This window comes from Lacerta agilis, chromosome 13 (assembly GCF_009819535.1).
Source record: "Lacerta agilis isolate rLacAgi1 chromosome 13, rLacAgi1.pri, whole genome shotgun sequence".
Lineage (NCBI taxonomy): Eukaryota > Metazoa > Chordata > Lepidosauria > Squamata > Lacertidae > Lacerta > Lacerta agilis.
This window is the reverse complement of record NC_046324.1, coordinates 23,989,699-24,014,636: the sequence shown is the minus strand read 5'-3', so window position 1 is coordinate 24,014,636 and position 24,938 is coordinate 23,989,699. Positions and strand designations below refer to the sequence as shown.

General features: G+C 41.9%; 1 protein-coding gene across 1 annotated transcript in view; it reads left to right on the top strand.

The window, feature by feature from the left end:
- The first annotated feature begins 12,013 nt into the window (after positions 1–12,013).
- Positions 12,014–24,938, top strand: part of DENND4A (DENN domain containing 4A) — a 55,176-nt gene continuing 42,251 nt past the window's right edge. The window contains exons 1-3 of the mRNA XM_033167969.1: positions 12,014–12,272; positions 22,539–22,868; positions 23,358–23,607. Coding sequence (XP_033023860.1) covers positions 22,561–22,868; positions 23,358–23,607 — 558 coding nt within the window. The 5' untranslated portion in view covers positions 12,014–12,272; positions 22,539–22,560. The remainder of the gene's footprint in view (positions 12,273–22,538; positions 22,869–23,357; positions 23,608–24,938) is intronic.

Sequence of the window (24,938 nt, the reverse complement as noted above, 5' to 3'; positions counted from 1 at the left end):
GTTGAAGATGGGAAACAGCACATCCATTCAAAGTGGGTTTCTTTGTGTTATTACAACGACGTGGAACCAAAACTGACGGAGTAGCACATTCCTTAACACTGCAGCATGATGTTGTGGGTATTACTCATGTGTTCACAGTGGTGAACTGTATACCTTGCGAGATCCTACAGCTAGCAGATGAAGTTAAAGAGGAGTTCAGGGAGGGAAAGTTAGATGTCAAGAGGCCTATAGGAGCCAACTCCTAGGGGCCAAGGTCCCTTTGCACCCCCCCCCCAAAGGGGCCAGCCGCCCCAAAGTTGATGGGCATTGTCATTCAAATTGTGTGTGTGTGTATGTGTGTGTCTTGTGATTGATTATGCAGGGCTAGGTGAGGCAGGGCTTACCCACTCTCCCTGCCCCCCATATTTTATTCAAATTGACACCCCTGCAAGCAAGATCAGATCACAGGCATGATTGCTTAAACATAGTCACACACAAAAGGGGAGCTCACTGACATCACCAAAAACAAACCACATTTATCAGATGAACAATGAAATGGCTCAGATTGTTAGTGGCGCAATATCATTATCTCTAGCAGATCACAATGATCTCACACACAGTGAATCAACCACTTGAAGGACAGGCAGATCCGTCCTGCAAAGAACTAGACAGAGTTACTAGCTGTTTTACTCTGTCCATGGAAATGAGCTAGAGTTTTCTAATAATAAAAAGAGGGGTTGGCAAAGCTCTGCTTGACACAGGGAACTATATTTTTAAAATTCCCATTATTTATTGCAGGGGGGGGGGGGAGGTTGGAAGCCATGAGACTGCTACAGGTACTACCGTAGTACAAGCTTCCTCAAACTTGGCCCTCCAGATGTTTTTGGCCTACAACTCCCATGATCCCTAGCTAGCAGGACCAGTGGGTCAGGGATGATGGGAATTGTAGTCTCAAAGCATCTGGAGGGCAGAGTTTGAGGTAAGGAGCAGATGTTGCCCCTGTGCCACACAAGACTCTTCTAATGTTTTCTTGGCAACTAACAGCTACCTCTGGTAATGGATATTTGACCTTTCATCTGCCACTGGGCTCCAGCTTTTCTACAGAATGTTAAAACAAACGAACCAGGACTTAGCTGCAAAAGTTTGTCAAAATTGATCGGGCTATGGCAACCTCAAATTTCACAACTCAGCGAGGAAAAACAGTGACTTGGCCTTCAGTTCATTGTATGCTGTCAGTGTGACATTCAGATATTGGAAATAGATCATTGGCAAGATATATATATATTTAACTCATTAGGCTTTCTGAGGAAAAGGAAAATGGGATTGATAGGGCACAGCTCCACCAGCCTTCTTACTTGCAACCAGCCCCAAAGATAGATCACATGCCTGGCATGCAAAAGGAGAAAGATTTCTGGAGATCCACTGCTGGTCAGTCAGCTAGATGGACCAACGATTTGACTTGGTATAAGGCTGCTTCCTCTGTTACACAAGAACAATTACACATACCCAGAATACAACATTTGATTTGATTTTGATTCATTAATATTGCTGTGCTGTTTTTCATTCAAATGAATCACAAAGCGGCTTACAAACAGTAAGTAACAATTACATAAGAGAACATCACAAATACAGCATAAATCATATAGAATAATTAACAAATAATAAACAAAACAATTACAATCTATTAAAAACAACTAAAACAAATAAGCTAAACAGCACAATTACAACAAAAGTCATATTATAGGATTCACAAAGTCCTACAGCATTCATAATCTATAAAATATCATAATGCCATCATTATAAATTGTACAGATTTCGTGTTTGTTTTTCCTTTTCTTCCAGGGGAATGCTTTGAAGCTTCACAACCAATCTGCAGCAAGCAACACGTCTGATTGTTGATGATAGCGATGGTTTGTCAGCATGGTAACAGCATGTGGCTGGAAGGGATTTGGGATGGTGCAAAGTCTCACCTAAGACAGGTACACATCTGCTCCCCCAGAAAACGAATTAATGAGGTTGCAGGGAACCAGCGGCAGTTTCATTGTTCCATGGTGACAATTCTGATGACAGATTGTTTCAGAAGCCTGGCTCTCTTCCTAGGCATGTTGATGAGATATACACAGGCTAAGATGGGTCAAGTATTGAGAATGATGCAGGCTCTTAGCAGATGTTTCATTGTGAAGTTTTTTGGGGGGGGAGCATTTCTCTGGACACGTTTGCTAAGTTGCCCTCCACTTCCCCCTTGTGGGCTGGATTGAAAGAGAAAGAGATCAGTCCTAAGGAATCCAGCTCCTTAGGAAAGGTGTGCTGTTCTTGTTGTCTCAGCAAAGCTTCATAAAAATGCTCTCTTTGCTGCAGTTTGGTTTCCCAGGCCAGTTGACAAAACAACTATTGTTTACCATTCCTTTGCATGGGAGAAATGCAGTTCATTTCAGATGGCTTTCAACCACCCGTCGCCAACCTTGCACCCTCCAGATGTTTTGGACTTCAACTCCCCATCAGCTCCAGCCCTGAATGGCTGGGACTGATGGGAGTTATAGTCCAACATCTAGAAGGTGCTAGGACCAGGTTGGCAAAGGCTGGTTGAAAGCCATTTGAAATGAAGTGCATTTCTCCCATATCAGTGGTTTAAAGCTTAATAGCTTTAGGTGCAGATAGAAGACCAAAGCATACTCCCTTATATAGGTGTTAGGCTTTTACTGTATAGTTTATGTGTTGAACCAGTTTAACAGCTTTCTGCATAGTGTACTTGACTAAACCAAGTATATGGTTAGTTCTCGGCTGGCATAATTGTGTGAATGCCAACTAACATGCATGTTTTTGTTATGTAAATAGCAATTATTGGGAAACCTGACTAGATTTAGGATTATGGGATGGAGAGAGTTTGATTCTTGCTATCCCTGCCAGGTTCCCAGGGCAGGGAGGGGAGATTACCTCGCTATTGTCAACATCATCCTCAACACTGAGGAAACCTGTTATGGATTCTTCTTATTCTTATTATAATTACTACTACTATTGCTTTATTGTCTTCTAAACCACCGTCTCGATGTGATTCGCACGAAAGATAATTTTAAAAAGTTAGAACACACAAAAAAGTAAATTTAAAACAAGACTAAAACTCAAAAAATGGACACTCGTGGTAAAGACCCATTTATCCATCTGGGAAAGCCTGCAGGGGCAACAATGCCTTTGGTTGCTTCTGAAAAGCGCAGGTAGTAGATGCCCGTCATACACAAAGAAAAAAGAAAAAGTATGGTCCAAGTCATCCTGGAATTCACTGTTCCAAAACACTGCAAACAAATTCTATATTCCAGTAAACTTGTTTTTCTATTAATTTCCGCAGCAGGTTAATTTGGATAAAATTGCCCTGTTCCATGTTCCCTGATGCCATTCAGACATCAACAGAACAAGTGCTTTCCTTCCTATTTGCTGCTGTAAACATGTTGGCAGCCGTAAAGTAGGTTTACAACCACTTCAAGATTAACATCATTAATCAAATCCTTAAGATAACTCAGAAACTATTTTGGGATTTCGTGGTATGAAACAACCAGCCATTTTATTAATCACATTCGGAATCAGTGCCCAAAAGGGTTGTATCATTGAACAGGGCCACAAAACTTGCATAAAATGTAATATATTAATTGTGTGAATGCAAATTTACCAAGCATGTTGTTGTTGTTGTTGTTATGCAAATAGTGGCCCTGGAGAAGCCTGATCAACACTGGAACTGCTGGGGAGTAGAAGTTCAATTATTTCTACCGCTGTCACAATCCTTCCCACACACTTCTCTGAAGCTGTTATTTGGTCTGACTCAGTGTAAGTCTGCTTCCTATATTCCTGTGTCTTAAGGGAAGGACCAAAGCTCAGTGGCGGAGTGTTTGCCCAACACTTTCTTAGGTGCAAGGAACTTCTCACCTCTCCGGGAAGGGGTGGTACGCCCGTAACTGGATTTACACATGCAATCTGAATTATCTGTGACAATTAATATTACAAAAGCACATGGAAATGTAATGTCCAAAAATTCGGTGCTATCACCTTGCACAAATATCCTCTGATGGTGTGCCTCTTGAGGGCCCCCCATGCCCTTGAGGTTCAATTGTCCTTCAGCAGAGATTTGGCAGGAGTCTCCACACTCTTCTTTTGAACATCCTTTGGAAGATACATGCTTTGTTGATATTTTTCACGGTTTTATGGATGCCTTTGCTGATTTTATTATAACATTGTATGTTGTATACCACCTTGATATAAATTTATGAAAGTGTGGGTTATGAATACTTTAATAATAAATAAATAAATAAATAAATAAATAAATATTTTTTTTAAAAAAATGATATTTTAATTTAGATGTTCTACTAGTACTTGTCTCCGCTTTGCCTTGCAATTATGAATCCTCATGCTGGTAGCGCATGCTGGAAATCTGGTGCAAGGAAAGCAGCCTTTATACTTTATACATGTACGATGGATTTGTACAAAAATCAGTAGTTTGTGGGGCATTGTTAACATTATACAAAATATGCTAGGCTATAATTTACTGCCACCAAGGCCATTACAATTCCTTTTAGAGTATCTTAAAAATGATATACATCTGGAATGCCATAATTTGGTGGGAAATATGTTAACTAAAGCAAAAAATTTTTTTAACAACAATCAAATAGCATACGCCAGCGATTCCAACGGAACAAAAGTGGATTAATAAAACATGGGACGTTGCCATGAGATCTAAGCTGACTGAGATGGCACAATTACAAGTAGGATGACAGAATGAAGAACAGTTTGAGAGAGGTTTATGCCTCTTCAGTGATTATAACCTGGAGCTATTCAAAACACGGGTGGGAAACCTCTAAGCTAGGTCTCCCCTTCAAATGTGCCCCTTCACCTGGCCTCACTTGCTGACCCTCAGGACAGTGGTGTTGCATCCTTTGCTGGTGTCCGGGGTGTGTGTGTGCACACCAGGTGGGACCAAGGGCTGGGTGCGGAAGGTGAACAATTCAGGAGATGGCAAAGAGTGATCAGGAGCCAGTCTTCTTACATAGAACCAGGCGCCATCTCTGCAGATAGAAGCAGACACTCCCCCTGGAGAGCACATTTGCAGTCCTGACATTTCCACATAACAAGCGAGTATGTGGTGCTTTATCTTTAAAAGTTTGGCATGTGTGGAAGCTGTTGGGACATCTTTGTTGCTTCTGTCCAGTTCTGAATATCTCACCCGTTTACTGAATCCCTGAATCATGACTCCTGAACTCTGTCTGCTGCCAAGCCTGTGCTGTTACTTTCCTGAATTAAGATATCTTTCTTACTTAAGATCCTCTGTCTGCATTTGCTGGGCCTGAAGCAGGACACTTACTCACGGGAATCCCATTAATAGGGGTAATTAAACACACATGTAATCCAATTGCAGTAAATAAAGAGTTGGCAATTTGTCAGACTAGTTTTCACTTAAGAAACAGTTTACGACTTTGCAGTTATTCCACAGGGCTGTTGTGAATCAAAATAAGAATAGCAAAGCATTTAGCTTTCTGAAAGTGTGCTATTATAATCAATTGCAAGAACACATTTCTAATATCCAGTGATCAGAAACAGGGGAACCTTTCCCCAGCCTTTCTCATTGAACAGTAAGGGTGGGGGAAATGCAATATTGAAAACTTGCCTGGCATTTAAAGCTTAAAAATAAGAATATTTGCGTGTACAGGAGGTGTTAACACCCAACGGTCTGGAAAGCAAGATATGAAGAACAGTCACCACGAAGTAAGATCCTCTTTTTTTAACGTCACGCTTGCTAACTTCTTCCTGTACGTTTATTGGCCCCTTGCAAAGATGTTTTTCTGTGTTGCAGTAACACAGGACATCACCATGGAGACCCAACACAAATCTACGCAACACGGAGAGAACGTGAACATTTTAACATATCTGTGAGATGCTACTTATAATAAACCATCTCCGTTCTACTGCCTCTGCTTCTCTGGACATTTTGAGGAAATGCATGTCTTTATTCTATTTATCTGTCTATTTAGTTAACAAAATTTATATACTGCTCAATGGCACAAGGTCACACAACAAGTTTCACAGCTGAGTATCTGAACCCTGATCTCCCAGTTCCTAATCCAACACACTATCTGCTACTACCGGTACACCATACTGCTGCAGTCCACCCAGCTGGCCCCATACATTTTGCTGCCTGAGCTGCAGGACTAGATGTTGCCCCCTCACAATTCCAAGTTCAGAAGCTGACTGCACTGGCAATTGAATCTTACTTCAACACTTCTGATCGGATAACATCCTGCACCATACCTGGAGCAGCAGTCCAAAAAGGACCATGTGGCAGCAGAAGGGGAGTCAATAGGAAATTAGAGGTTGATACTGCTGTCCCTGAACAGCTGCTACCTAAGGCAATTACCTCACTCTGTTTAACTTAGGGTTGGCCCTGCAACCCTACAATGCTGAAGGTATTAGAATCATATGCTAATAGTCTAATCAAGAATGCTGGATGAAATGGATCTTGGTCTGACTGGTCTAGCCAGGGCAGTTCCTGCCAAATGAGTAAAACACAGAAGTTGGCAATTTTGTTCTTGTCATGATGCAAGAACTACTTTAATTTTACAGGTTTTACTAGATTCTCATGGGGGGGGGGGTAAAAGTTTGAGGGGCAGATTGCAACCTGGAACATGTGTCCATATGGTGGGGTACAAGTGAACAAATCAAGTGGAGTGACCCCCACTCCCCAGATTCAATGGGATTTTCCTTAAAAGGGCTAGACTTGTTATTTATTCCCCTTTTCACATTCTTTCCTCTGTATGCCACACATTTCTGAAAAGTTGCTACTCCCTAGGGACCCGGTTTTGTGTTTTAGCAGCTGTTTCCTATTGTTTTCTCAAACTGGGGCCAGCGGCCACATGGAACACATTACTTGTGCCCAGGAGTGTTTCCTAAACTATTATTTAGTCAAAGATGCAAGGCAAACTGTGATTTTGAAGAGCCTGACAACTTGCAGAGCTACTTTGCCTCTATCCAGGGTTGGATTAACTGTTAGCTAGGTACACTTTAGTGTAGCACTCCAGGCAAATTTGGACCCTTGCTATGGTCTATAGCTATTTAGAAATTTCCTCTGCAATCAACCAAATACCATCTTTTCCATGTTGAGTTCTCATAAATTCCTGGGGCTGTTTCTATATGGAAAGAGTGGGTATTATTCCAGACGTATTAACACTTTAAACACCTGCACACCCTTGTGCAGACGGAAGGTCTTTCATTTTTTTAGCAGCTGCACAACAGGCAGGGACCGAGAGGTGATATTTCCTTATGTTTGGAAGAGCAGGCACAATTTATTGGAAAATACTAGGACTTCAGTTTGAGATGGGATTAAGTTCAAAATCAAGGAAGGGGCCAGTGAATGCCACACAACTCCTTTCCTATTACATAACTTATCAATAGCCCTTAATTTTACGCAGAAATGAAAGAGAAATTGAACCTTCCAAAATTCTCTCCTTTGCTACACTTGTAGTCACGGGAAATCTGTATTGTGAATGCTATCTGTGGTTTTATCTGATGCCCATTACTTTGATTCTATAATACGTCACAAATGCAGAAGTGTTCATTTGTGACCATTAGAATAATTATAGGGAAAGCATGTATTTACCCAATAGTGACCAAGTGAAATTTGTGGATCTGAGGTTGAACGTGCCAGAAGAGACGCAGCTTTGAAAACCTTCCCAAATGATTAGTCAGAGTACCTGGTGTTTTCTCCAATATACAAAGCTAGTTCTGAGATGTCACTTGGATCAAGTACTGTTTGTCTTTACAGTGGGGTGTCCTGATTGAACTGGGGGGGGGGTGTCCTGATTGAACCCTCTGGGAACAGCTGCAGTTAACCCACATCAGCTTCTACTGCTTCAGAACTCTTGGTTGAGTCCTGACAACTCTGTCTATAGGTCTTGCGTGTTTCATTTTGTGTGTAGCCTAAGATTTTAATTTCCTTTGTTTCTCCCCCGTACCTCCACCCAACTAATGGATGTGAAAAGAAATCAGATGGTTTCCCCAGATAAATAAGGGTCTTGGTCCTACAGAGTATTCATTAGAGGCTTTGTAGAAAGAAAAGTGGATTAATCAAGAGCAGCTGGTGATGTGGGTGGCCTCATTGGTGCTGCATATGTAGCTCAATTTCAAGTTCTGAATTATCTTAATGGATGTTCCATTCCTGGAGAATATTAGAATAATTCAAGGGAAAATATGCTTTTAGTAATTGAGACCAAACACAAGCATCACATAAAACTGGTTAATGGTAACAGTAAGGCAGACACTGATTCACTTGTTGCCCTTTTCGAGATGGTAAAAACCACATTGCAAGAGTATTTGAATATTTATATCAAGTGTTTATAGTCAACCCTTTCTTAGATAGTCACAGAGCAGGAAATACATATATATTAAATACTGTGGCCAGTTCTCTCTGTCCAGGAAAGACCATATTTGGTGAAGCAGCTAGAGCTGGGAAGATATTCCTAGCCACTGAATCTACCTGGACTTAATGTGACAAATGTGGCCTCAGGAACACCCCAAAGGTGATCTTTCAAGGAAAGTGCAATCCCATCTAGAGCAGCACATCTCTCCAAATCCTGGACCAAGAATCCATCAAGTCACATTACATCAGTGTTGTCTGGATTCAGTTTCAATTTACTGGCCTACATGCAACCTATTATCACCACCAGACCTCAGTTCAGCAGCTGCACCTGGGCATCTTCAGTATATTGATGACACCTCACTCCAATTCCCCTGATGGCTATATGCATAAACTAGGGTCACAGTTCTACATCTGCACACAAGATTTGTTGTAACTGCTTAGAGAAAAGCGATTAAGAGTTCTAGTTTAAGGGCTTGGTTGCACTGCACCTCCACTCCCAAATGCAAATATATGCTGGACTTGCTGGTCTGTGCTATTCACTTGCTAGCCCACAGGGTTGATAGTAGGCATGGATGAATCTGTCAATTTCATTTACTCATTTTTGGCATTTTTCAATTTTTGCATCTTTAAATGCACTTGATAATTTGCAAAAAGTAAGGATTGCTGTGGAGTTTGGATATCTTCAAATAAGGTGCTCATTTATGCAGAGATTGGACTTCCCAATCCTTTAAAGTGAGGGACGGTTTCTCACTACCTCAAATATTAGTGAAAACACTTTGAGCACTTATTCCCATTTGAGCACATTTCCACGTTTACATAAGCCCACAACTAAAAACAGATTAGAAGCACAGTGAGAACACACTTAACAATGCACAGATCTGGTCTAACTATAGAAGCAAACTAGGCAACTGCCTGGAATGCCAAAATCCCAGTGGCACCTGCATCTGCTGTGCAAATGGCTTAGCAAAAGAACAGCTGTTTGCATGGTTCAGTTTATCTGGGTTTTTTTAATGGATGCCTATCTGTGAAATAGAGAAACTAATTCATTAATGAGCTGCGCTGAACCACTTTTTATTTTTTAATTTATAAAATAGGGTTTCCAAGTGCCCAACAGCCAGCTGGCTGTTGAGCACTTGGGAATCTGCAACAGCTTCAAAGGCAAACCCCACACTCCCACATGAGCTCCCAGGAGCAGGGGGGTGTCAGCATCTGAAAGCCCTTTGCAAAAGTTACTTCAAGCATCCCCTCCTACTTATAACATCACTATGTTAAAGGCAGTAGGAAGAGTGCTTAAAGTGCTTTGCAAAATCTATTTTAAGCCGTCTCTCTCCTTTAAATATTTCTCAAGTGATGTTTGAAGGAAGAGCGGGAAGCTGCTTCAAAGAGCAAATTTGCAAAGCACTTGAGGACAGTCCTGCTTCCATCCTAGAGTCAGATGGGAGAACAGGGACTGTATTAAGTGCTTTGCAGAAGTGCTTTTTGAAGCAGTGCTCAAGCAATGTTGGGATAGGGAGGCTACTTTAAAGAGCACTTTTGCTATATGATTCTCTGTACATTTTACAAGCTCCTTTACCCTCTTGTCTGCCCAACTATTTAAAGGAGGAGGTCAGCTGGGAGTGTGTGGGCATGGTTTTGGGAAAATTGCCTAGAATGTCAAATTGGACCCCCTGGCAGACCAAGATTGACCTATAGGCTGGATGTTCCCTACCTCTGATCTAAGATAAGACATGTGAACAACAGCTTCTCATAATGCAAATAGCAGTTTTGGGAGGGCAGGTGTGACACACAGCTCAGAGCTTAATAAATCTCCTTCTCCCCTCACTTGTCCTGACTCTTATTGAGCTCTCCTGCTGCTGCTATTTAGAGATTTTAAAAGAATCATGCATCATCAAAATATGTGTTTATAACATACAGCTTTGCTCTGAACTTTTATCCATTGTCCTCTAAAATCAGAACATTCTCACTTGGTTTCTTTGGTCTGTTGTATGAAAATATTTTGGTGGGAGACCAGGATTTTTATTTTTATTTTGCAATTTTTGTCGCTTTAGTAAGTGCCTTCTGCAGAGAATTCATCACCATCACCATGCATGATATTCAGTTTCCTCTTTTATAATTTACAGACAGCATGGGTCCCTGGAGTAAGAAATTCCTTTCCAAGACCTGCTTTGAAAGCAAAGGAAAGAAAGGCAAACACAATGTTCTACCGCTCCCTTACCATCATTGTTGCATTTAAATATGCTGCTTCTTAAGTTTAATCAATCCCTATCAGACATCATTCCTCTAAGCACAATGGGATAAATGCTAAATTTCCTAATGAACAAATCAAAAGCTTCTTCTGGCTTCGTTGCCTAACTTTTAATAAGAACATACCATGCCAAAAGCACCATTTTGTTGTATAACATTTAAGATGTAGAGACATTACTGCATCATAAGTAAGCTGGATGAAATGATGGGGTGATTTGTCTTTTGGAATGAGAACTATTTTGTGGCCTATTAGTTTCAGTACCTGTTTCTGTTATTCCCAGACAGGATAAACAGATGCCATACTTGAAAGAAAGAAATCAAAACTGCAAGGGTTAAAAATGAAATTTTGGATGGAGGAAAGTAGTACTGTAGTATGTTAAACCTAATCAAACAGAGTTTTAAGGCAAGGTTCAACTGCATCTCTCCCCACTCCCTACTAAAACAGAACTAGCTTGCCTCAAGTCAGGTACGCTGTACACTACACTATGTTTATGAGCTGGTGGTAGCAATGGGAGAGATATGCCAACTGAAAACACAGCTATCTCTCAAAATATGCATTACTCTGAATTTTGCAACGCAGTTCTTCATTAATATGTACAAAACGCATACAATGTGACAAAAGTGTGCATAAAAACAAGTTTGTTATCAACAATAAAATACAAAAAATGCATTGCATTAGGGGAAGCTGCTCTAGAAAAAGGCAAAACTACAAACATATATTACAAAAAATTCACACGAAACTCATGACTTTTTATGACTCCCTCCCTTAAATCACAAACAGAAATGTGGGAAACCGAATATAGGTTTTGAAAAATGAGGAACTGAAGAAAACCTAGGACAGAATTGCTCATCTGTAGCTGGCAGTAATTTGGGTGAGTAAAGCAACAAAAACATTTTACAAAACAGTAAAATTGGTATGTCTATCCCAACCCCAAGAATCACAGAACTGTAGAGTTGGCCTTTCCTTCCCTCAGCAGCAAAGCCCCCTCATGAGTTTGGGGCCCTGGGCCAAGAGACCCCAAACCACTTGGGACCCCCCTCAGAAATTAGGGGTGCTGGACAGACAAGGGACCCCACTTGGGACCCCCTCAGAAGTCAGGGGTGCTGGACGGACAAGAGACCCCACTTGGGACCCCCCTCACGGGATGGGGGCGCTGGCTTTCTACACAGCCAAGAGGTATACTGTATAAACCTTGTGAAATAAAAGGAACATAAATAAACTAAAACAACACACCCACCCCCTCATCCCACACTGGAAATCCCGCTAAAAAAACAACCCTCGAGGGAGTCCTGAGAGCTGGCCACCAGTCCGTCGAGAGACCCCCGCTTGGCTCCCTTCCCCGCGCGCGCGCCCCTCGGCCTCCCTCCTCCTCCTCCGTCCGTCCCCCGCCAGAGAGCCAAGATGGCGGCGGCTGAGGGGAGGCGGGGAGGGAATCCCGCCTGAGGCGCCCACACGGCGAGGGAGGAGGCGGCGCTGTTGCTGCTGCCTCTGCCGCGCGCGAGGGGAAGGAGGATGCCACAAGAGGCGATGCTGTCTTCGTGATCGGCCGCGCGTCGGCGAGGAAAAAGCGCTTCGACGGGACCTCGAGGGGACACCCCTCTCTCTGTGTCTCCCCTCCATTCATGCTGGCGCTGGGGAGCAGCGCCCCCGCCTGAGGTGAGGTCGCTGGGGCGAGAGATGGCGGGCTGCCTCTGTCTTTCGGGGGCGCTGCTACTGCTGCCGCCGTTGTTATGGATGCGCGCCTCCCCCCCCCCCCCAACAAATAACGGAGCCGAGGGAAGAAGGCGGCCGTTGCTGCTCTTCAACTGGGATATTTGGGGCAGCGGGTTGGCGATGGCGAGGCGGGGGGTGGGGGGAGAGAGAGAGAATAATACGCAATTTCGGGGCATCTCTCTGGCGTGTTGTGCGCGTGTGGTTTTAGGATGTGGGGGGACGGACGGACGGACGGACGGGACGAAATGATGCAACTGGCGCGTGTGAGACATGACGGCGGGTGATGCCATATGCTGGAGTATATAATATTCAAAAGAAAGGAAAGAAATGGGTTAGCAGCCCTACTCGGAGTAGACCTTTTGGAGTGAATGGGCTCAGGCCCATTAGTTCCCGTGGGTCTCTTCCCGAGCACGACGTGGCTGGGGACAACCCGCTGTCATCGGTGGTTTTAATCTGTTTGGGAATGAAGCTGAAGTATTTTAAAAGAGGGGGGGGTGTCATGTGTGCAAACACCTCCCCAAACCGTCTATGAAGTATTTAAAAGAAAGGGACAATCCATTCAATTATTTCTGGCTAGTCTTATTTATGTTCAAAATTTGGCGAATGTTGGTGTTACGTGTGAATGTTGAGTGTGCCTCAGGAATGTATGAAATGTATGTTTCCTTATGTGGTTTTGGGTTTTTTGGGGGGGACCTCGGTATATTCTGATGCTCTCTGCCCCATGGTAAGCTGACCCGCCAATGTTCACCTGCCTGTCCCTTGAGTTTGGGGGACTTGGGAAGCGTCTGCTTGGGAATGCCGAAGTACACCAGAATTTGAACATTCGTTTGCATGTAAACATTCATTTCCCTGGGGTCTGGTCACGCTCTAGTGTGACCAAGCAGCTGATGCTGAGATGTGATGAGGCAGATGGGGTTGGTTTGACCCCATGGCTGGGCTCATCAAGAGCAAAGGTGATAGTTTAGTTTCCTAGCGCCAAAGGGGTCTCTCAAGATCATGTCTTTGCCTTTCCCCATATGAGCGAGTAGCTGACATTCACTCCTATGGAGAAATGTAAAATGAACACAGTAAACTGACTCACTGCAAGTCAGACCATTGGTTCATCTAACTTAGAATTGTCAACACTGACTGACAGCAGCTCTCCAGGGCTTCAGGCAGGCGTCTTTCTCAGCCTTAGGAGATGCTGGGATTGAAGCTGGGACCTGCTTCATGCAAAGCATAAGCTATACTGTACCACAGAGCTATGGCCATTTAAACTTAAGTAAGTACTGTGCTCACAGACCAAACACACCTCAGTAAAAAGGGAGGAAAGGGATCAGGCAGTCAGGGACCTAATACAAATTCAGGTTCAGATTTCCTGCACCACCCCATAACAACAGCCCTGAAAGGCAGGTCAGCAGTTATTACTCCACTGTGAAAGCAGCTTGACTCAAAGGAGATAAAGAAAAAACAGAGGTTAGGACTGGGTATTTCCTCTTCTTTTGGATTTCTTCTGTAGAAATGATACCTTGACGTGGGATTATGCTACTGGGAATGATTTCAAAGTTAACTTGTGAGTGTTGTTGTGAATGTGCTTGAGGCTCCTCTGTTTATAGTTTGGTCCATTACTACAAAATCCATAGGGCCAATGAGATTCTACCTTTATGGGACTAAACAATTTCAGTGAACAGCCCCTGAACTTTAAAGGTAAACAGAGCTCTTCTTCAGCAGGGATAAGTTTATTTTTTTCTTGTTTAATTTGGGGAAATGTGTATAGATACATGCTATTATACAGAAGCATACAGTGGTACCTCTGGTTACGTACTTAATTCATTCTGGAGGTCCGTTCTTAACCTGAAACTGTTCTTAACCTGAAGCACCACTTTAGCTAATGGGACCTCCCACTGCTGCTGCACCGCCAGAGCACGATTTCTGTTCTTATCCTGAAGCAAAGTTCTTAACCTGAAGCGTTATTTCTGGGTTAGCGGAGTATGTAACCTGAAGCGTATGTAACCTGAAGTGTATGTGACCCAAGGTACCACTGTATTTTGGATTGAAATTGTTTTTAAATATTCAGTTGTTTTTATAAATGCAGTTGTTTGTGTTGTGTTGTGAAATTGCTTTGAGGTGCTTCATAGGAAGTGATTCATAAATGAATTATAATGATGAGGATGATGAGGATGTATGTGGGGCTGACTACTATTAGTGTGTGTGTGTGTATGTGAAGAGGAAGAGATGGGTGCTATTTGACAAAGATGACACTGGTACATTGGAAGGCAGGTTAATGGTAGAAGCCAGGCTGATCTTTGAGAGGGGGGAAAGAGGGAAAATACTGGGGTGTTGGAAAAGGTGGTTTTATAATTGATTGGAATGTTTGGGGAACCAGGTTACCAAGTACCGGTAAGCTTCATTTGTGCACTTCTTGAAAAATCACTTTTGAGTACATATTAGTGAAGGAATTGGGGTATGGCAAAGGAAATGCTAGGGTAAATTTCACAAAGCATTGCAGCAATTCTGGTGTTTCCAGGTAGCCACCTGCTAAAATGTTAGGTAGTCTTTATAACTAACTTTCATCATACACCAGCGATATGGAACTTTTGGAAACTTTTGAATTGGAAAAACTTTCTGGAAAGTTTTCATTTGCAAGTTAGGGTAATTTATATGAGGAAGTTTTCTGTTGCCCTAGAGAGTGGTTTAATTTAGCATGTTTATTTTATTTGCATTTTGTAAACAAAGCTAAAAACTTTCAAACTGCTAAACCTTCCTAATATTAATTTGCAGTTGGCATCCATTGAGTGTTTCTAATGAACTTATGAATTGGAACATTTTCTATGGGAAAAAGAAGGCACTGCAATTTTTTCTGTGCCACATCATAGTCACACATTTGAATTACTCTTCACTCTGTGTGTTGGGTAGTTTGTGCATCCATTATTTTCTATGAGTTGGATTCTTTGGAGGAGGCATTATGCCCCCATCTTTGTTTAGATGCCTGGGATTTGTTTTATTTAGGAAAAAGTGGTTAGGTAATTTTGCCCCGCCACCTTTCCTGTTTCTAATTGAAATGATAGCTTTGGTTTATAATAACAGAGTACTTGATATGAGAGGGAACTCTTTTGATTAAAAAAAAATATATACTGCTGGCAGTAATGGTTAGGTGTTTCTGGTGTTTAATGCATTTCCCCAATTTTGGATGACTAATAATGTTTTCTTGCATGACAGTAGTAATATACCTCTGTAGTGGTGGAGACAGAACCTTGGGGTTCTATTACCATTTCTTTATGCTAAAGTTTTCATATCTACCCATCTGTCTGTCTCCGTCTAGCAAGCCTCTTTTTAAAGGCTTCTGGTGCCTTGAACTGACATGAAGATGAAGCAAGGCAGTGACTTGCCTACAGGTATAAATCTTTTGCAGACACTAATTTTGAACAAGATTCTAATGATCCTGCCATGTTACAAACATGGTAAAGAGCTGGCCTGACCACTCTGAATGAAGGAATAAATTGAGGTTTGTGCCCAGAAAACATGCACATTCAGTTGATCTCAAACACTACATAAACTGCCATCCAGGATGGATTGGAGATGTCCATTCTGGGTTAGCCCAACACAGCATGATGCTGCAGATGGAAAATCCAAATGTCACCCAACTTTCTGCTAAGTAATAAGTATCACAATCCACCTGGAAATTCTCTTGCACCTAATTGAAATGAGCAGGAGCTATAGAAAGATGTGGTAGGGCAGGCACGTCCAACTCACAAGAGACTGCGATCTACTCCCAGTAAAAAATTCTGAAAGTGATCTACCCATGAAAGGTGGGTGGTAAGCCAAGGTTGTTGACCTTTCTTTAGGGTGGGCAGCAAGTTGCTGGCCCTTTTTTTTAGGGAGGGGGAAAGCCAAAGTTGTAGAGCTTTTTTTAGGGGGTAGTAGCAGCGGTAACGACTATTTTAGTTTCATAACTAGTTGGAAAAGTACGATTAAAGAACACCCATTTGACGCAATGGAGGAACACAGTGATGGAGGAGGGGAGAGGGGACTTTCACTGCATTGTTTTTCACTACCAATGATCGGGAGGGGTCCCAATCAACAGTGATCAACAGCGAACATCCGGGAATCGACCTGTCAATCGCGGTCGACCGGTTGGACATCCCTGTGGTAGAGGAAGGGCTGTAAGCTCCGTGGTAGAGCATCTGGCATGTAGACCCATGCAGAAGGTCCCAGGTTCAAGCCCTGGCATCTCCAGGTAGGGCTGGGAGAGATTCCTGTCTGAAACCCTGAAGAGCTGCTGCCAGTCAGTGTAAAGTTAAAGGGACCCTTGACCGTTAGGTCCAGTCGCGGACGACTCTGGGGTTGTGGCACTCATCTCGCTTTATTGGCTGAGGGAGCCGGCGAACAGCTTCCGTAAGCCACTTCTGGTGAACCAGAGCAGCGTAGGGAAACGCCGTTTCCCTTCCCGCCAGAGCGGTACCTATTTTTCTACTTGCACTTTGACGTGCTTTCGAACTGCTAGGTTGGCAGGAGCAGGGACCGAGCAACAGGAGCTCACCCCATCGTGGGGATTCGAACCAGGGACCTTCTGATCGGAAAGCCCTAGGCTCTGTGGTTTAGACCACAGCGCCACCCGCGTCCCACTGCCAGTCAGTGTAGATAATACTATACTAAACTAGACGGATCAGTGGCCCTACTCTGTATAAGGCAGCTTCTTATAATAGTGCTCCGTGCTGCAGACCCACTCGCCTCTCACTCTGCTGCCTTTAACAGCACTCAGGTTGTGCCAGTTTATGTTGATCTCTCCTTGCTTCATGGCAGGTCCGTCTTGGCCCACCCTCTTGTGTGTTTTGTTTTTTTGTTATGCATTTCTCTTGGCTACATACAGCAGGTGACCTTAAAAATGGATGGATTAGTGTAAACTAACATAGCAACAGTGTATGCTCTGGAGGCTGAGACTTTTTGTTGCTGTCCTGTCTCTAATACTGTAACTAGAAAAGTCAGCAGGCTAGATACTAATAACACATAACAGCTTGTTAATTATGTTGGTGGCCTTGGGCCTCTGCTAATCTCATGTTCTATTTAAAGAATGCACAAATGTGTCTCTGACCCACTCTCAACCAAGATACCAGTACATGTTGATGTGTAAGTTGGAAAGTGAGTTTTTGTATGTGGCTATTGAAACTGAACATTTGAAGAAAGCACAATTTGCTTTTTAGTAAGTTTCACATTTCCCCTACACACTCTGTCAGTCTGCACTTAAATATTTCACTTTCTAGATGATTAAATGCAGAACTAATCTGTATAATCCTAGTGCTTACTACCTAACTGCAATCCTGTCTACTCAGAAGTAAGTACTATTGAATTCAATCATGGGGGTTACTCTCAGGTAAGGGGGGGGGTTAGAGTTGCAGCCTCTGGCAAATATTGAAAGGGCAAGATTCCAAGTGAGAGGTGGAAAAATGATTTCAGTATTGGGCAGATAACTGTAATTTATAATTTTATATTTTTAATTTACATGAAGATTCAGAACTGTAGTGCTAAATTTAATCATTAATCATAGGAATTATTTTCATCATCTCTCTAAAGTAGGTGTCAGCTACTGGCAGTTCTTGAGTCAAATCTAGCTCCCTTAGGAGGAATTTTAGGCCTCCAGTTACAAATTCAAAGCCAGCAGAGGGGTGTGTGTTATGGAAAGAATAATGGTTGTGGTTGCAGGGTTTTATAAATGTGGGGAATCAGTTGAGGCTTTTACATGGTACTGTCAATAAGTCACCTTCTGGCAAAGCTAGTTGCAGACTGGAGCCCTAAATAATGAGAGGTTTCCTTGGGATCTCTGTAATTTTTTATCAAGTCAGTTTTATTTATAGGAAATAGAGCAAAAAATCTTTGTATCAAAGTAAAACTAAGGGCAACGAAGATTGACTGCCCTGTCCCACTTCTGTGCACAAATCATTTGTTTTGCTGGTTCCCCCCCCCCCCAAATTGTTATACTGGGCTCTTGTGCTTTATAAAATCTAAATATCCTGAACTAGGACTAGCTGGGTCCTATGTATGCTTGCTGACAAGTTTGATCCACACAGTACATTTAAAGCACAACCAATGCCCATTTAAAACACATAACTTCCTCAAAAGATTATTTGGAGCTATAGTTTCCCTTATAGAGCCATAGTTCCCAGCAACCTTAACAAACTGCAGTTCCCCTAACTCTTTGAGGGAAACAAAATAAATAAAATTCCTTCCAGTAGCACCTTAGAGACCAACTAAGTTTGTTACTGTTATGAGCTTTAGTGTGCATGCACACTTCTTCAGATACCTTTGAGGGAAGTTATGTTGTTGTTTAGTGCTCTGGTCCATGGGGTCACGAAGAGTCAGACACGACTAAACAACAACAACATGTGCTTTAAATGTAAGGTGTAGAACTGCCCTGAGTCCTACAGGCAGAACAATTTTATGAAGGTCCGTTGGGTGAATGGGGGGTGGGGAGTGTCCGTGACGGAGGCAACACCACTCCCTCAGTTTTGCTAGGCTTGTGGCAGCCTGGATGGAAGCTGGGGGACAGCTTTATTCCTTCTGTCCTCCCCTTTTTAAAAGAGTTTTACTTTCTTAAAAATGTTTATCCCATTGGTTTTTATGGGAGGGAAAATAACTATATGGTTGGAATGCTATTCTTTCTGAAGACCCCAAGGCCTTCTCAGAGTTCATGACATACTCCCTTTCAAACCATGCCACCATATGAGCACTGATGATGGTGGAATAACAGTGGTAGACTTTGCTGCCACCATGACAAGCCCTCTGGCATCGGACCTGCCTCTTCACTGGCAGAAGGGCAAGTCTGCAACATCCAACAGCCCTTCAGAGGTTAGGACCTAAACCAGTGGATTCAGGTTACAAGAACATTCTGGCTGGAAGAACTTTCTGATGGCAAGAGCTGTTTGACAGTGGAATGGACTACTTTGGGAGGTGGTGGACTCTCCTTCATTAGAGGTTTTAAAGCAGAGGTTGGATGGCCAACTCTCAGGGATTATTTAAGCTGTGATTCCTGCATTGCAGGGGGTTGGGCTAAATTACTTTTTGGGTCCATTCCAACTTGGAAATCCTGTGATTTGGGCCCCCTGTCTGGGAGTTTAGGCTTGCTCCCTAAATTCAACAGGACTTATCTTCAAAGAAGGGTTTGTTCACATAGCTAAATGCGACTCCAACTCTACCATTCCATGATTCTATGAAAAGAGGGCATTGATGTAATATTTGATTTAAACACATTGCTTCAGTTTTCCAGAAATGAAACCAGAGGTTCTTGAGCAACAATCATATGACATAGTAGAAGGCTGAAATGACCCAATCTTAAGTAGTTTTTGGAACATTGAGTCTTGTAGCTGGAAATGGGACTGGTTGGATGTTTTGACATTCCACAGGAGAGGAAAGAAAAACATTTATTTTTATCTTTAAAAGTGTAAAAGTGCTAAGATTAGGCAAAACTATAATTTTTCAGAAATGGACTCTATAATAATTGCGAGTTTAGTCAGTAAGAAACTAGCTTAAGTGGGAGACCTCATTAAATTCTGTTTTCAAAACCTGCAATTCGCTAATATCATAGCCTGCCTCATCTTTGAGAATTAAAAATTTAGAAGGAGGATTAGCTTGTTTTATAGAGATTGGATGGAGAGGACTGCACTTTTCGGCTTGGGGATGAGTCATCTCTGTTTTCTTTTCTCTGTTCTGCCAGAGTGTCTGGTTGGCTTTATACAACTGGGCAACCTCCATGCATCTGCTTAAAATGGTGAGTGGGAGGGGGAGACTACTTTTCAGAGGAGTGATTAAATTTTGAGGGAAAGCATTTGAAATTGTATTGATTTATTTCAATTAAAAATAAATCTCTTTACCCTTTTTATACATAAGCTAACACCCACGATTAAGGGTTTGTGTGCGTCTGTGGAAACAGGAAAAATATATCCCTGAGCAGATGCAGGAAGAATTTGTACAAGCTCATCTGCCCTGTTTCAGGCCAGTCTCTCTGTATTGTTTTGTCCAGAGCCCAAGTATTCTGTTATTTTTCTCCACCTAATCAATATAGTATTGACATTGATGGATGTGGCATGTGCTCTTATGTTGACAGAAAGTATCTCTTCTTATCATTCCACATGATCTTTCCTTTAGTGGCCACGAATCTGTGTTGACTTTCTCAATTTCAGTATACTGTACTACAGACTTAAAAAATAGTCATTCCGTCTCCCAAGGGGACCTTGTGAATCGTAGTTCTGTGCAATGGCTAGGGATCTCTTAAGATAAATCTGTTAGCCAAAGGAAAAATAAGAGCCATAATGTCAATATAAACTGCTGCTGAATTCTGCTGTCAGTAACAAATTTTATGCTTGCACAGAATCTGTATCAAAGTAACACAAGCTGTCTGTTGGGAAATTGACCATATTGTTAGTAGCATGTGGCTTCCTGTTTTAACCTGTAGGATTTCTTAGATTATTGCATGGTAGAAACACATGTTCTCAGCTGGGTTTGAACTAGAAGGACAATAGAGAATAGATAACCCTGATCTAAATGCTACAATAAGCCAAAATGAGTTGCTGCTCTTTGTGGTTAGTGACGTTTCGGAAGTCCAAAAAGGGAAGGAAGTTTCCTGTGATGAGGCAGGATGGATATCTGAGAGACTTTGGCATTGCTCAACTGATAACGTGATGAGATGTCTTTTTTAAGGGTTTGGATCAGGCCATCTGTCTTCTATTGTTGGCTTTCAAAAACTTCACCCTCGGGTTTTGCATGCACCCACAGAATGAATCTGAGTGGCCTGCCATACGTCAGAGCAGGGGGGGGGGGAAGAGAAGTTTATACTGGTACTTGAATAATTTATTGATTCAAGTATGCTTGCCAACAGGTTAAAAAAACCGAGGTCTTCTCCAATGTAATACCTATCAGTAAATGCAGAACAAAATCAATCAGACAATAACAATGCCATCACTGAATGGCTGGGATAACAGCTATTAGGCCATTAGAGTACAAAGTGGATAAAATGATGAGTGACTGTTATGCAATATATGCCAGTAATATACAGTTGTACCTTGGGTTACGTACTTTTTAGGTTATGTACTCCCGTAACCCAGAAGTGTAACCCGCATGGCGCGCGATCCGCGCATGCGCAGAAGCGTTCTGCACACTTCGCGCATGCGCAAAACGCGTTGTTCAGGTTATGTACATTTTGGGTTATGTACAGCAACCTGGAACCAATTAAGTACGTAATCCAAGGTACGACTGTAAATAAAACATCAAGGCTGCCCTGATAGAGCCATCATAGCCTATCCTGTATACACACATTTTCTTGTTCTATTTTAGTCACTGTTCACACAGTGTTGCACGGTTTTGAAGTACCACAAAAGTCTGGCAAACTGTTTAATCAGATCAGATAGCGAGACAAGGATGTGTACCATGAGTGATAGTGCCTTTCTCATGCTACTTTCAGCTCTGAAAAATCTACTGCCTGTTTCCAGCTCCAGTCTGTCTCAAAGCTGTCTTCACACACTGGTAATTCGTAGTCTAACCCAGTTCTTTCTCCCTTGGTTCTTCAGAACAGCCTGTTTACCATTTAAAGAATGCTTTGTGTTTGTCAGTTATACACTCTGATATTGCCATGAGGAAGATGTTTGTGTTGTTCGCTCTGCTTTTACCCAATGCTCTAAAAAAAGGGGGGGACACTGGGCAAGTGACTAAGCTCTGTTGCATCATTTAAGCTGTTAAGAGCAGATGCTTATATAATGCCCTGTAGCTTTAGGAGTGTTTCGTTTCATTGGCCCATGCCACTTGTGTGTGTTGAGGATAGGTTTTCATTTGAATTAACATTTAATATACAGAAGGTGTGCTCCCGAAGATGTTGGTGCTGGAAAATATTCCATTCCTTTATTTTGATAAGTAATGCAGTTTATTACAAAGATAACGCATTACCGTGGCAAGTGTGTGAGCTTGTGGGCCTCACATCTGTGCAAGCACATTAAACTCAACAAGCTGTTCAGAAGCTAGCACATTTGTGCTGACATTATTGAAACTGGATCTTGGGTATGAAAGCCATGTGCTTATTTCATTATAAAGGAGAGAGAAAAGTCTGTTTTACGTAGAACAAAACTTGGCAACGGCATCAGAGAAAAATGTAATGCTTTTCAGTGTACTCTTAAGGTTGGTGGTTTTCAGAGACCTTCTTGTTCTTTCAGTTTTACTATATCCCCTATTTCTTTCATCCCTTGCTAGCCAGATCTTTCTGTGATGGAAGATGGAAGACAGAGGGGCCCGTGTTGCTGACTACTTTGTTGTGGCAGGATTGACTGATATTTCAAAACCACTAGAGGAGGAAATCCACTTCAACGATGCTTGTCACAAGCTTGCAAAGCCAAAAGAGCCAATCACAGATGTGGCGGTGATAATTAAATCTCTGGGGGAGGAAGTGCCTCATGGATACAAATGCATAGATGTTACTCCATCAGGACTGTCAGCAGATCTCAACAATGGCAGCCTTGTGGGACCACAAATATATCTGTGCTACAGGAGAGGGAGAAACAAGCCCCCACTTACTGACTTGGGGTGAGTAAATTTTATTAACGCTGAGATATATCTATGTTGCACTACTAAGGAATAGAGCTGCTAACTTTTTATTTAAAAAACATTGGTCCGTTAGGTTTTGTTTGGAGGCAAAATTGGGGAAGAACCTGATGGATATAGAATCATAGAAATGTAGAGCTGGCAGTTCAGGGGAGAAACTGGAGTGGGGTATGCTCTGAGGTGGGGTGCAGGTGGGACTGTTTTGCTGACCTTCCTTCCCAGTGCCATGTGTCACTGCCACTTACCGAGATGGGGAAGTGAAAGAGCAAGGCAGCAGGAGCTTGGTGCACTGTCGGTTTAGTACAGACACAGTGTCAGAAGTCTTGGATTTGTTGCACCTTTGTTGAGCATAGCGGACTGTGGTATATTATGGGCAGAGCCTAGCAGGATTCCTCCCCACTCCCTGCAATACTCCTTACCTGTTGTTTCTAAAAACTTGTCCTTGTGCTTTTGGGTTTGTCTTCTGTCTAGGGTTTTATATGATGGGAAAGAGAGATTAAAACAGGGTTGTGAAATCATCCAAGCAACTCCGCATGGCCGCCCTGCAAATATCAGTGGTGGTGCTTCATCGCAAAAAGTATACATCACATTCCGAAGAGCCTTGGAGAACATGACTCAGAATACCTTGGCTGTCACAGACATATGCATAATTATACCAAGTAAAGGAGAAACCCCACCACACACATTCTGCAAGGTTGACAAGAATCTGAACAGCAGTATGGTAAGATGTACTTCTGGATTTGTAGAAAATACTGTTTAATTGATTTATAATGCTTACAATGTAGTTATTATTATTTACGGTAATTTATATACACAGAACACTGGGATAGCACTTCTTGCAGGCCTTCTATATGAATTGTCAATTGCACAAAAAGTATATAAGATGCCATTACTTGGTTTTCAGTAGAATATTTTAAATGCAAGTTAAATTGAATGGATTTCTGGTGATAGCGTTTTTCAATAGAAATAGTATGATTCAGGTGCCCTGTGGCATGAAAGCCTGTGGTTAATGCACTGCTGTTTTCCATCATTTTTGCTTTTGTGGGATCAAATCATTGTCAAGTTATTTGATATTTTAAAGTCCTTTTTATTTATTTTTTAGCAATAAATGTGTATTTAAACTGAAAATTTCTTGTGTATTTAAACTGAAAATTCTTATTTATCTCATTGGGCCATAGTGCGATTTTTCAATGATAAAATGTGGTTGCACCACTTTCTAGGATAAAAGAAAAGGCAGAGAATCATGGGTGTGTTGGAGGGGTAGGATATACCCTGATATACACAGGGTAGCTTAGAAGACAGTTCTTAAAATGCTTCAAATTATGGACTCATTTACAACATTCCAGAATTCAAGGGTGTTTGAAGTAGGAATGTATGCTGTTTTCTGAGCAGGTTAACCAAGCCTCTGGAATAGGGCTTTTACATCTTTCATGATTTTCACTTATGGCACATAATCATTTGTTTTGCAATAAGTGAGAGCTGCACAAGGTTTTTTATAAACTGAAGTTATTAAAATGCTACTGAAATCAGTGGGAATGAATATTTGCTCCTCATTTCTCTGTTACGAATGCTGTCTGAGCTACTCTAAAACATATACAAAACCTGAGCAAACTACAAAATCAAGTGTATTTCATTTGTAGTACCCATTATGGCTTATGTAGTGCATGAAAGTACTCATTTTACATTCCAAAAGTGTTTATGTGCTGCAGACATTTGTTGGTAGCCCTCTCTTTTTTATTCTTGTCTTCCTTTGGGTTTACCAATTGTGACAAAATTTATCAGAATACTGTACTGTAAATTTCTGTTTACCTTGACACGTTGCCAGCAGCAGAGAGAAGTTGATACTGTTCAAAAATTATGAAATTGTATGAGATTTTGTGCTAACAATGAGTCATAGAGTGAAAAATTACAGGTTAAGGGACTCAAGCATGGTTATAGAATACTTAAACTTCAGCATGAATCAAGCTTGCCCAGGAAAATAGTTTTTTGTTTTTACCTTGAGTCGGGTTCTTTCATCTGACACACAAGAGTGCTTCCATTATTCATTACAAT